The sequence below is a fragment of the Chenopodium album genome, chromosome 17 (assembly GCF_948465745.1).
Source record: "Chenopodium album chromosome 17, dcCheAlbu1.1, whole genome shotgun sequence".
Taxonomy (NCBI): Eukaryota; Viridiplantae; Streptophyta; class Magnoliopsida; order Caryophyllales; family Amaranthaceae; genus Chenopodium; species Chenopodium album.
The window spans coordinates 4095674-4108106 of NC_137850.1; the positions used below are offsets into that span (position 1 = coordinate 4095674).

General features: G+C 36.0%; 1 protein-coding gene across 1 annotated transcript; it reads right to left on the reverse strand.

The window, feature by feature from the left end:
• Positions 1-6324: 6324 nt before the first annotated feature.
• On the reverse strand, positions 6325-7748 carry LOC145588526 (putative acetyltransferase At3g50280). Its single transcript, XM_081645172.1, has one exon. It carries the CDS (start codon positions 7687-7689, stop codon positions 6325-6327), a length of 1365 nt encoding a protein of 454 aa, XP_081501298.1. The 5' UTR covers positions 7690-7748.
• Positions 7749-12433: the final 4685 nt, after the last annotated feature.

The following is a 12433-nucleotide window of genomic DNA, read 5'->3' on the forward strand; positions in this document are numbered from 1 at the left end:
TCTTTGACGTGTATACACCTTAGATCTTTAGTTTTGAAGAGAAAAATATGATAGAGTGTATAAATCAATCTTGGATTTCAACCATTAACTTAAACTTTTAATTGAGTTGTTCTTTTCATAATATTGAATAAGAGCTAACGTAACACACTGACACTAAGGTCACAAGTTCGAATTTCATTTACTCTTTCTTTTAAATTGGAATATTTAGCACTAATTATGGTGGGGTCATGCTTCGTCTACACAGATTTTTCACAAGCTTACACAACATGACAGAACAATAACTGTCATCGACAACTTATATTTATAATTCTACTATTGAATATATTTGCTAATTAAATTGGAGAAATAAATTAATAAGACAATTGATGACAAGATTATTTTGCTTAATTATTGTACTTAAATTATTTGTCCAATTTTATTTTTGGGATAGTCAATGATTTTGTTTCCAGATTTGCATGTCCATTCTCACCATGGTTTTGGTCATTTTCTTAGTCTTTTTGTTGTTTGTCTTAAGACTCCCTTCATATATCATAATAATTGACACATTTAAACTTTATTTCCTATTCATATTTTACCTTTGACTATTCGGTTTTACTAATGGATTACCAAAAAAAAAAAAAAAAAAATCATCATCATGCAAAATGTTGATAAGTAGAAATTGATATATGGTTTCATATTATCAACGTTTTAAAATAACTTTTACTAATATTTTATTTATATTTACGATCAAACTAGCTAGTACATTTGAAGATGTACAAATAAATTTGACGGTGTCAGCTAATAAATGAAAGGAGTAAATAATTTCCTCTATGGTATCCTTGCTTGATGTTGAAATTACACAACCATTCCATGGTGCCATTGTAAAATTAATGAAGGAGAAAGCTTGAGTATTATTAATCACCGTTCAACCATATATAATACAAGCTAAAATAAACCTAATCAAGATAAATTAGGAAAGTATCAAAAGATATTATAAACTACTAAAAATATGCTATCAAATATATCCTAATATTTTCTGAAAATATATCCTATTTTCCTCAATACCCCCCCTCAAGTTGGAGCATTAGGATAAAAAATGCCCAACTTGGAAAGGAGAAAATCAAATTGCGACTTTCCGAGTCCCTTTGTGAAAATATCGACCAGTTGGAAAGAAGTAGGAACATAGGATGGAGAGATTAGCCCGTCATTAATGGCATCCCGAACAAAGTGACAGTCAACCTCAATGTGCTTAGTGCGTTCATGAAACACTGGATTTTTAGCAATATGTAGAGCAGATTGACTATCACAAAATAACTTAATCGCCTTAGGATGTTGAATCCCCAAACTCAATAACAAGGCCTTAAGCCATTTTAACTCACACGTGATGGAAGACATGGACCTATATTCGGCTTCAGAAGAACATGTCGATATTGTAGGTTGTTTCTTGGTCTTCCAAGAAATAGGAGAATGACCAAGAAAAACAAGCCATCCTGTCAGAGAACGACGAGTGAGAGGACACGCCGCCCAATCCGAATCACACCAACCCTGCAGGGTTAGATCGTTAGTGGCACTTAACAAAATACCCTGACCAGGGGTACCGTTCAAATATCGAACCATACGCAAGGCCGCTTCCCAGTTCTCGGACTGCGGCTGTTGCATAAACTATGAAAGAATGTGCACTGAGTATGCCAAATCAGGTCGTGTAACCGAAAGATAAATCAAACGTCCCACTAATCTACGATAGGACTCAGGGTCCGCAAGCAGCTCTCCATCTGCGAGGCCAAGCTTTTGGTTTTGCTGAATAGGAAAACCACTCGGCTTTGCCCCTAAAAAACCTGCTTCAGAAATAATATCCAACGTATACTTTCGTTGGTACAAAAACAAACTAGATGAACTACGAGCAACTTCTATGCCCAAAAAATATTTCAAAGAACCAAGGTCCTTCATTTTGAAACAGTCACTGAGATAAGCCTTAAACACAGTCAATGCAGCGGAATCGTTCCCAGAAATAATAAGATCGTCGACATAACTAAGATATTGATTTGAACCTTGCCTCTAGTATATGTAAAAAGGGAAAAATCAGAGTAAGATTGAAGAATTCCATACCCTTTCAAAGCTGTAGTTAGCTTTGCAAACCAACACCGCGGGGCTTGTCTCAACCCGTACAATGACTTTCTTAAGAGACACACCAAGGACGGATCAGAGCTCTCAAACCCGGGAGGCAATTTCATGTATACCTCTTCATTAAGATCACCATGTAAGAAGGCATTGTGAACGTCCATCTGATGGAGTTCCCAATTTTTTACAGCTGCTATTGCAAGAACGGCCCGAACTATAGTCATCTTAGCAAACGGAGCAAATGTTTCACCATAGTCTATGCCTTCCTGCTGATGATTACCATAAACCACTGAACGAGACTTGAGGAGCTCAACATCACCATTAGACAAGAATTTTGTCTTGTAGACCCATTGACTACCTAGAGCTTTCTTGCCCGGAGGAAGATGCTCTAAAGTCCATGTCCCATTGTTTTCTAAAGCTTTTATCTCTTCTCTCATGAATTGTTTCCAACCCTCATACTTCATAGCCTCTTTGAATGATTTCGGTTCTTTTTCATGAACAATGGCTGCAAGAAACTTGCGATAATTCACAGAAAATTTGTCACAATTTATATAATGTGCTAAAGGATAGGGAGTACCTGAAGGAGTATTGGATGACGGAGTGGACTGAGACGGACTATTAGCAAAAACGGAATGAGTGACATAATCTTGAAGCTTCACCGATGGTATTTTTTCACAAACACCTTTACCTAAAGGCTCCGGTTGTGGCTGCTCGACACTACTGGTCGGCTGGTGTGGCGCAGGAGACCCAACAACAGGATGCTCAGCAGTGCTGGCCTGCTGCTGAGTATCTACCGAACCTGCGCCCACAGGTTTTCCCTCGGGTAAAGCAAAAACTAGGCTAGCTTCCTGCCCAGCCGCGGTACCTGCTGTGCCCACAGGTAGCTCCGAGTGTAGGGCTGGTTGCTCCATGCTCGTGGATGCCTACACATATTCATTTTCAACTCCCAAATTTCCAAATTCATCATCATACAACCCATACTCTAAAAAATCCTCATCCACCTCACCATTTATGTCACCATGGGTCCCAATATTTACATCCTCTGGGGTACCAAAAGGGAACACATCCTCAACAAACCTCACGTCTCGTGAGACAAAAAAAAAATTTCGACTTTAGATTATATAATCGCCATCCCTTTTTGCCGAAAGGGTAACCCACAAAGACACATTTCCTACTTTGACTCGCAAATTTGTCTCCATTAGTTTTCTGGTTATGGGCAAAACAAAGACAACCAAAAGTACGAATTGCATCAAATGAGGGTGGTTTATCAAACAATATTTCGAAGGGTGTTTTTTTTTGTAGCAAAGGAGTGGGAGTACGGTTAATTAAGTGAGCTGCAGCAAGGACACACTCACCCCAAAAATAGATGGGTAATTTGGCTTGAAACCTCAACGCTTTCCCAACTTCAAGAATGCGCTTGTGTTTATGCTCAACCCTCCCATTTTGTTGAGGAGTCCCCACACACGAGGTTTGAAAAACAATGCTAGTGGTTCTAAAATAATCCAACAAATAATTAAATTCAGTACCATTGTCACTCTGCACAATTTTAATGGTTTGGGAAAATTGTCGTTCAACCATTGCAACAAATGTCAAAAACTTTCTGAAAATCTCAGTTTTGTCAACCAACAAATAAATCCAAACCGCTCTAAAATAATCATCCACAATAGTAAAAAAACAACAAGCTCCACACGACGAAACATGTTGTTATGGACCCCACAAATCACAATGTATTTTCTCAAAACTCCTAGAAGCTTTATTATCGCTTAGAGGAAATTTATTTCTAGGATGTTTAGCACACATACATACTTCACACCCCTTAACTAAACAATCTTTATTACTGCTAACATGAGGAAGCAACTTAACTACTTTCTCGGAAGGATGACCCATTCGACGATGTCACAACTCCAAGTTTGAGGATGCGTCAACAACGCCAACTTGATGCACCAAATCCGAATTGCTAAAATAATATATTTCGTCTGTCCTAACTCACGTTCCAATCAGCTCCTTCGCTTGGTCCTGTATAGCACACATATAAAGATTAAATTGGACAAAATAATTAAGCTCATCAGTAAGTTGAGACACTGAAAGCAAATTACAACTCAAATGCGGAACATAAAGAGCACCGGTGAGGGTGATTTTGTCCGATAAATGAACCGAACCAACTACGGAAGCCACCACTGTGTCCCTGTTAGGTAAACCAACAGGACACACAAAATATCGAGTATCAAACAACCAAGAGTCATCTCCGGTAAGATGGTGAGTGGCTCCGGTGTCAATAATCCATGAAGTAACATCAAACTTACCATTGAAGCGATTCTCAGGAACATTGGCATTACCAAACAAACCCGTGATTGCCTTCCATTGCTCGGTTGTAAATGCTTGACCATGTGAAGGAGCACCCGAACCCGTGACTGCGTTGGCACGCGCCGAGGCCTGACCACGGCCAGCCGAGAGTGACCCCCCTTGGCCGCCATCACTGGTGGTTGGTGGGTACCCATGAAGTTCAAAACACTTGCTTTCAATATGTCCCCTTTTTTTTGCAATGATTACAAATTTTGTCAGACCAACATCGAGAAGTCTCATGACCACCCTTCTTGCGCTTAGCACACACCGAACCTCTAGTGCTAGATTCGGACCCCTCACGGCCTTGAGTGCTGCCCGTACAAACTGCAAAATCGACGGCTTGCACCGGTTCCTCACGGACTCTATCAAGTCCTCTCACAAGCTCATCTTGTGAAACCTACTGATAAGCCTTATTTAACGTGGGTAGAGGGTCTTGTGCCAATATATTGGACCTAGTTTGAGCATAATACTTGGAACAAAGGCCTAATAAAAATTGTTGGAGTCTATCATCTTCACGCCTCTTCTCATGTTGCCTACCCACATTACATTCACACTTCCCACACTTGCAATTAATTAATGGTTCAAGTTTAGCAAGTTCATCCCATAAAACCTTTAATTTGCCAAAGTAAATAGCCACTGTCATGTTTTTAGATTGTTCACACCTATTTATTTGGGCCTTTAAATTCTGAATACGAGGACAATTAACAACACAAAATCTTTCATGCAAATCATCCTACAAATGTTTGGCATTATCATAATTAGAAAGCATTGATTTTACCTAGCCCGAGTGCCCGACCTTCAGCCCTCCCCTTCCCCTGAACCACCTTCGTCCACCCTAAAACCCTTCTCCCTCCCCTTGAAAACCCCCCTTCCCCTCACCGGCCGTCGGCCAAACCCCCTCCCATGTGCCGGCGAACCCATTTCGCCCCTCCACGGCCGTCTCATCCTCCTTCCCCCTTTGAACCACTATCCAAAAACCCTAAAACCCCAAAATCAAGTGGTTTTGTTATAGGGTTTTCGACTTTCTGGTGGTGGGTTAAGGGGGGAAGGGGGTGCAGACGACCGGCGAAATGGTTAAGTCGGCACGGGGGAGAGGTTTCAGGCGCCGACGGTGGTGGCAGCCTAGGCAGGTGGCGGTGGTGGGAGGGATTTTCCTTTTTTTTTAAGTTTTTTTTCAATTTTAAGGTTTTTTTTTTTTTTTTTTTTTTTTTTTTTTTAAAAAAAAAAAGAAAAAATTGTTAAAAAAACTGATCAATGATAGTGTGACACGTGTTACAAGTAACCTTTTAAATAGGTTACCAAACGGTCATGTTCTATTTTTGGCAGATGTGTATCAAAGGTCGTTCCATTTTGGAATAATTCAAAAGTCGTTTTATTATCGGAAGATCGCTGAAAGGTGGTGTTATTTCTGACAAATTTTCCTATTTTTTTTCATGTATAGTTTTAGCTTTTGGTCCTCCTTGAGATAGGAGGCCTCTAAACTTGGTGTACCTTTCATTAAAAAAAAAAAAAAGTAGAAACGCAATGTGGGAAAACATTATTGAAGAATCATCTACGTTATGTTATAATTAGAATCTGATACTTGGAGCTTAATCATGAAGTTGTTCTCCGAGAACGACTTCATTGACTTATGACCAATTTAAATTTTTTGTTGTAATTTGCCATCAACGTCTGATACTTAGGAGTTTAATCAGGAAGTTATAATCAGAATCTGATACTTAGCAGCTTAACTGGTAAGTTGTCTAATACTCTGATACTTATTATTGACTTATGAGCAATCTTAAACCACAACATGAGCAACAAATAGGAAGATCCTAGATTAAGACTTCCCCTTAAAAATAATCATCATAATAAATAAATCCTTGGCAAAAGATTATTGTAGTTTTAGATAGTAAGAGAAACAAAATCCATGAACTCTGGGTCAGATTCAAGAACAGCCATTTGTTGAGGTAATAGACATATCTCAAAATCAACACTTCCTCCTCCTTCACATCCAGGGTACGTATTCACTTTCCCTACAAATTTATTCCCATTACCACTCCTAACTGCGACGGGTCTTCCTAGACCCTTAAACTCGTTATGATATATCTCAAACCTCGGCGAGCTTCCAAACCTTACACTTCTCAAGTCTGAAAATGTACTAAGATCAATAAAAGACGGACCCTCCGCCCAACGGTTAGCCAAACCGACAGCGCCATCGTTTGTGTATTTTCTTATAGACTCATTCAACAATGATGCTGCCATCCCTAAACTTTGTCTAAGCAGTTCACCTGCTGTGGTACTAGCCGTGATGTTACTTAGCGCATTTCCAAAGTAATCATCAGACAGTGGCGGATCTAACCTTTTCCTAACATTTACTGCTAGGTGACAATTAGTCACCTCATTTGGTGCTAGTTCATAAGCTCGAACAATTGCACGCCAAATAAGCGCGGCTAGTGCTTGAAAAGAAGATATTATAATATCGCCGTTGTTAACACTATCTTTTTTGGCTTTCGCTTTTAGCCTCTTCATTGACTCGGATGTAAAATGAAACATTCTCTCCATCAACTCGGATGGAGGTTCGTAACGAACTATGAACTCATCGAGCTCATTATTGTTTAAGGATAGCAAAAGAGGTGAATCTTTGCCTATTAGTAACGGTGGGCGTGAGATGGAAATCGGCCTTGAATTCGCGTTGTGTATCTCGGACCACACCTTCCAAAAATGCCAAAATGAGGTTCCATCAACAATTGCATGATTCATGGAGCAGCCTATGAATACACCGTCTACCAACTCGGTAATTTGGATCGATAACAATGGTCTAGACCGTCCATCTAAGTTAACCACGGTACATTCGTCGTGGTCGAATAACGAATGTACAACCTTAGGGATGTAGGTAGGTGAGAGTATATCGGACAAGGTCATATCGAGGGTAGCATGGAGAAAATGAGCTCCAGGACCCTTGTTACAATCGACGAAGACCACACATTTTTGTTGGTCTTTGTCGATTCGTGTGGCGAGCTGACCGGCTAAGGGATAGAAATGGACAAGGGTGAGAGCAAGAGAGTCCTTAAGACTCTCTAAAAGCTTGTCAAGTGAGAAAGACTCATCTTTTTGTGAAGGCTTAGTGAATAAAAGACCCTTTTGATTGTAATGAATAGAAAGCAATCTTAAATCCCATGAAGTTAAGAAATATGGTTTGTTGGAATTATCTTCTAACTTTGGTTTGATGAAGCATTCATTGATGCGCTTGACAATGGGAAATTCCATTATTGATTACAAGCTAAAGAAAAGTGAAGTTTTAATTGATTGAATTGATTATGAACTGAATGGAAAGGAATATAGATGAGATTTATAAAGTAGTATATCATATAAGAACCTTTGGACATAGATTTTTTTTTTTTTTTTTTTTTTGACCGATACATCAGTTAGCTATTTTAATTGACTTTAACAAAGTCATAGATAAGTGAGGTAGTTGAATTAAAAAAAAATAAAAAAATAAAAAAAAAATAAAAAAAAAAAATAAAAAAATAAAAAAATAAAAAAAAATAAAAATTATAAAAGAAAGATAAAAAGTTAATAATTTATTGAAAAATAATAAATGTGAAAGAGAAATGAATAATTAAAAAAAGTACTCTGTAGTAGTGAGTTTGGGTGGGATTGGATCATAAGGTGAGTTAAATATAATATTAAAATATAGTTTTATATATATATATATATATATATATATAGGAAAATTTGTCAAAAATAAGTAAACCTTTGCTCGATTTTCCCAAAATAAGCAAATCTTTTGATTAACCCAGAGTAAGTTGACCTTTATTGAATATTTTCTTTAAATAAGTTAGATGACCTACAACCTACCAAATAGGTCACTTTTTTCCTAACTCTAATTAATTTTTTTCTTAATTTATATTTGATGATTAATTAAATTGTATTAAAAAAAAAAAACCCACCGCATACCAGCGCTCCACACCCATCCCCGCCAGCCACTGCACATACCACATCCCTCGTGGTATCTAAAAAATTAAGGGTTTTTTTTTATTAATTTTTTTTATCTTGATTAGTGTTTTTTTTAAAAAAAATTTTTTTTTACAAAATTTTAAAATTTAATTAAAATAATACATTTTAATTAAATTTTTAAAAATTGGCCAACCACACAATGACACGTGACATAAGCAACCCAAACAACCGGTTACACTTAAAAGAAACCGGTCATGACTCATTTTGAGAAAATACCCCATAAAGGCGAACTTACTTTGGGTTAATCAAAAGGTTTGCTACTTTTGGGAAGATCGAGCAAAGGTTTACTTGTTATTGACAAATTTTCCTATATATATATATATAGGAAAATTTGTCAATATATGTATATATATATATATATATATATATATATATATATATATATATATATATATATATATACCACTTAAAAATAGAAACACGCTGCATTTAGATAGTTTCTCACAACACTTTCTGCCTTTTATTTTATTAGGGGGGCTAATTAATGTGCGCATCATAAAATGAGGAAATATATGCAAACAACTATTTTTAGGGGAATAAATGTTAAAAAATTTATTAACATTAATGAGGAAAAATAACATTAATGAGGGAAAATAAGTAAATGAACATTATAAAAGGTATAATTGTTAAGACTATTAATAAGAGTTTGGAAAATCGGATTAAGACAATCTCAACTATTAGCATTGTGTGCAAAATTATACAAACTCAGCTATGTAATCAATGATAAAACCTTTTGTACTATTTGTACAAAATGGTAGGTTAGCCATTGAAGAAGGTATCTCGAGAAATTCCGTCCACATGTATTTGAAATATCCTACATACTATTGTCGTTTTATTTTTTAAGTGAATTGTTTGACTAGCAAACAGTTTTGGTAAGGTGAGTTGAATCGAGTGCCTATATTTCCAATAGAAAGCACTTGAGGATGATGATTCCCTTACCATTTCCTTCCACTCTCTGGGATATTTGGTATGAAAATTTGTAATGTAGGAAACGTAAACAGATAAGTGTTTTCGTTTTTATTAGTTTGATATGAGCTACAACTAACAAATACCGTTTCCAAAGGGTAACAAAATTCTCCAAATTGTTGCCCTTATCCAACTAGTGGAAACAAAATGTATTTCCCTCCTCAATCATAAATTCCTCAATTTGTTTCCATTTCATAAAGATACCAAACATATATCAAAGGTAACGTGTATCATTATCCTTTCCCTTACTTATATAAATCCTTCCATTCCATTTACAGAATTGATACCAAATGCCCCCTCAAAGTGTATACATTGTTTTTCCAACTCAGATTGACGTATAAGAGGAAGGCGATTCATCTTACTCAATTCATAATATTGTTAAACTTAACTGAAAGGTTTTTTTTTTTTTTTTTTTTTTTTTTTTTTTTTCTTCCTTTTAAAAATATCTTGAATAGGTTGACCAGTGACATATGATATTTGTGATTTATGAATAAATTTTAGGTCATAATTATTGTGATGTTGTAGGGATGACTAATAAATGGCCAGCTAACATAAAAATTGTGGGGATGGCTTCTGTATTAGCTTTTAATCTAGACCATCTATACTATAATTGTAGAGTCACTTTTCACGAGAATCCTCCAAACCCCCAATCCTAAGCTCTCATTCACTCCCGCCTTTTTCACTTATTTAAATTTTTTTTTTAAAAAAAAAAATGGTTACACACGTATGTAGTTTACATACAATTTACTATCCACTAACTGCTCTCTAAAAAATATCAGCCTTATCTTAATCTATTTCTAATCTCTTTTCAAAAAAAAAAAAAAAAAAAAAAAAAAACCACTAAACGTGCTAAACAGTTGTAAAACTCCACACCTCCACTTTAATTTTCAATCCCCATAAATCCATAATATACCAAACTTAAGATTACTACTAGCTTATTTCAATTTCATTTTTCATTTTTCCTTTTGGGGGAGGAAGACGGATACCCTCCATTAGTAATAAAAATGATAGAATTTTTGCGCAAAAAAAAAAATTAAAAAATTAATCACAATTTTGCACACACTCATATGCACATAAAATGAAAAATAAAAATGTAAAAAGATAAATAACATAGTAATCATAGGATGTATGTACAATATATCTAACATAAGTGTCAAATAAAGCAAAGTCCTACAAAGTCAAAATAAAAAATATACAGATACAACTACAGTGCCAGAGGACGCAACTGTGAAGGAACTCCAAATGTATCCAAAAACTGCATAGTCCGAGAAGTCAATCCCTCACCAGCATCAGGATCACTAGTGGTCGTAAGCGAAAGAGTGGGGCCAGCCCATCCTTGCTCACCCTATTGAGTTCCCGGCTGCTGTGGCTGTTGCGACGATGAGCCAACCTCGTACGTCCCACCACCCATGAAAGGAGCTGATGTCGTGCCTCCCTGGCCAGTCGGCCTCCTCGATGCACCCTCGGAGGAAGAACCGGAACCCTCCACTTCCACCATCTGATCCGACTCCGCTCGACCGCCCTGGTTCCCGGCCGAAGTACGACAACGCCTCGAGCCAGACCCGGATCTCTCTTTCCGATCCTCGGGTCTCGTACGAGTACGTGATGGAGGAACGGGTTGAAATAGAAAAATAAGCTGAGTCAAAATGCAAGAAAAATAAGTAAAACAAATAAAATAAGTCAAAGAGAAATACCTCCATGTCGTCGCTCGCACGATGACAGCTAGCTCGGTGACTCAACCTCACGAGCTGATAACGAAAGGCATCCATACCTCTCGTCATCACCTCGCGGGAGAACTGTCAAGCAATAAAGTCAAAAAACAATCAAAGAACACGGATGCAAACAAAATGATGATAGAAGACTCACCCAGTGTAATACCCCGTATTTTCATACGTATTTTCTAATTAATTAGGAATTATTTTTTAAAAAGGGTATATTAGTAAATTTATTATTTGGAGCCAAAATAATATTTGAATTTCGGCGCCTAAAGTGTTTTGAAAACTAATCATTATTTTGGATAAGATTTATTATCCATTTATCTTATTTTAAAAACCGGATTATTTAGATATTTCGGATATTTTAATTAAAGCAAAATAATATTTTATTAATTATTTATGATGGCCGAAAATTCCCAATAATTAGCTAGGGATTTCGGATTTTCCAGGTATGGAAAATCTGATTTTTCTTGGTTATTTATTAGTGAATTGGTATTTAATTAATTAATTAATTATTTATTTATTCTATATTATTTATACAATTATTTATTCCTTAAAACCGAGAAAAATCTTCCTAAATAAGCCTAGAGAAATCCGAAAATCTGAGCTATGGGAAGCTCAAGATTTTCGACACTCTCTAATTATTTTAGGTGAATTTATTTTGGTAAAATTTTTATTTTAAATTATCTCCCAAAATCTCTTAATTTCCTTAAATCTATTTCTCCATCTTTTTAATATTTGATCATCAAATTCTTTTGCCTTTTATTCTTCTTAATTATTCCCCAAGTAATTCCAATTTCCTTATTATTTTTCACGACATACATACATTCCATATTGTATTATACACAATCACCTTAATATCAAAACTTTCCATATTTCTTTCATTCACTTCTCCAAGTAATTCCATAAACCCTACTTGCCATAATTCTTGCCATAATTATTGAAATAACTATTGATATTGATTATTGAAATTGGTTTTGGAGTTTTGAGTTGGAATTATTGGTTAAATCATTGGAAAGGATGGAATTGATTTCAAAAGCATGTTTGCTAATAAATTGAGTTTAATTATCTTGCACTTATCGTACTTAGCATATTTTGCTAATCCGTATTTCTTATTTTGTTTTGGGTCACCCTGTTTACCTTAATGGTAAGCAGTGTTGACTAATTTCAGGTGGAGTCAATAATTGAGCATATGGAGTCCCGGGAATGGTTTCACCTAGATTAGTAAGTGTTGGTCTTGTGTTTTATTTTGAGCACTCATGACAGTGGTTACTATTTTTAGTCTATTATTAAATAAAGAAGAGTTTTGAAAT

Bases quoted from the DNA above. Each gene is read 5' to 3' on its own strand.
- LOC145588526 (XM_081645172.1), bottom strand. From the start codon at position 7,689: ATGGAATTTCCCATTGTCAAGCGCATCAATGAATGCTTCATCAAACCA.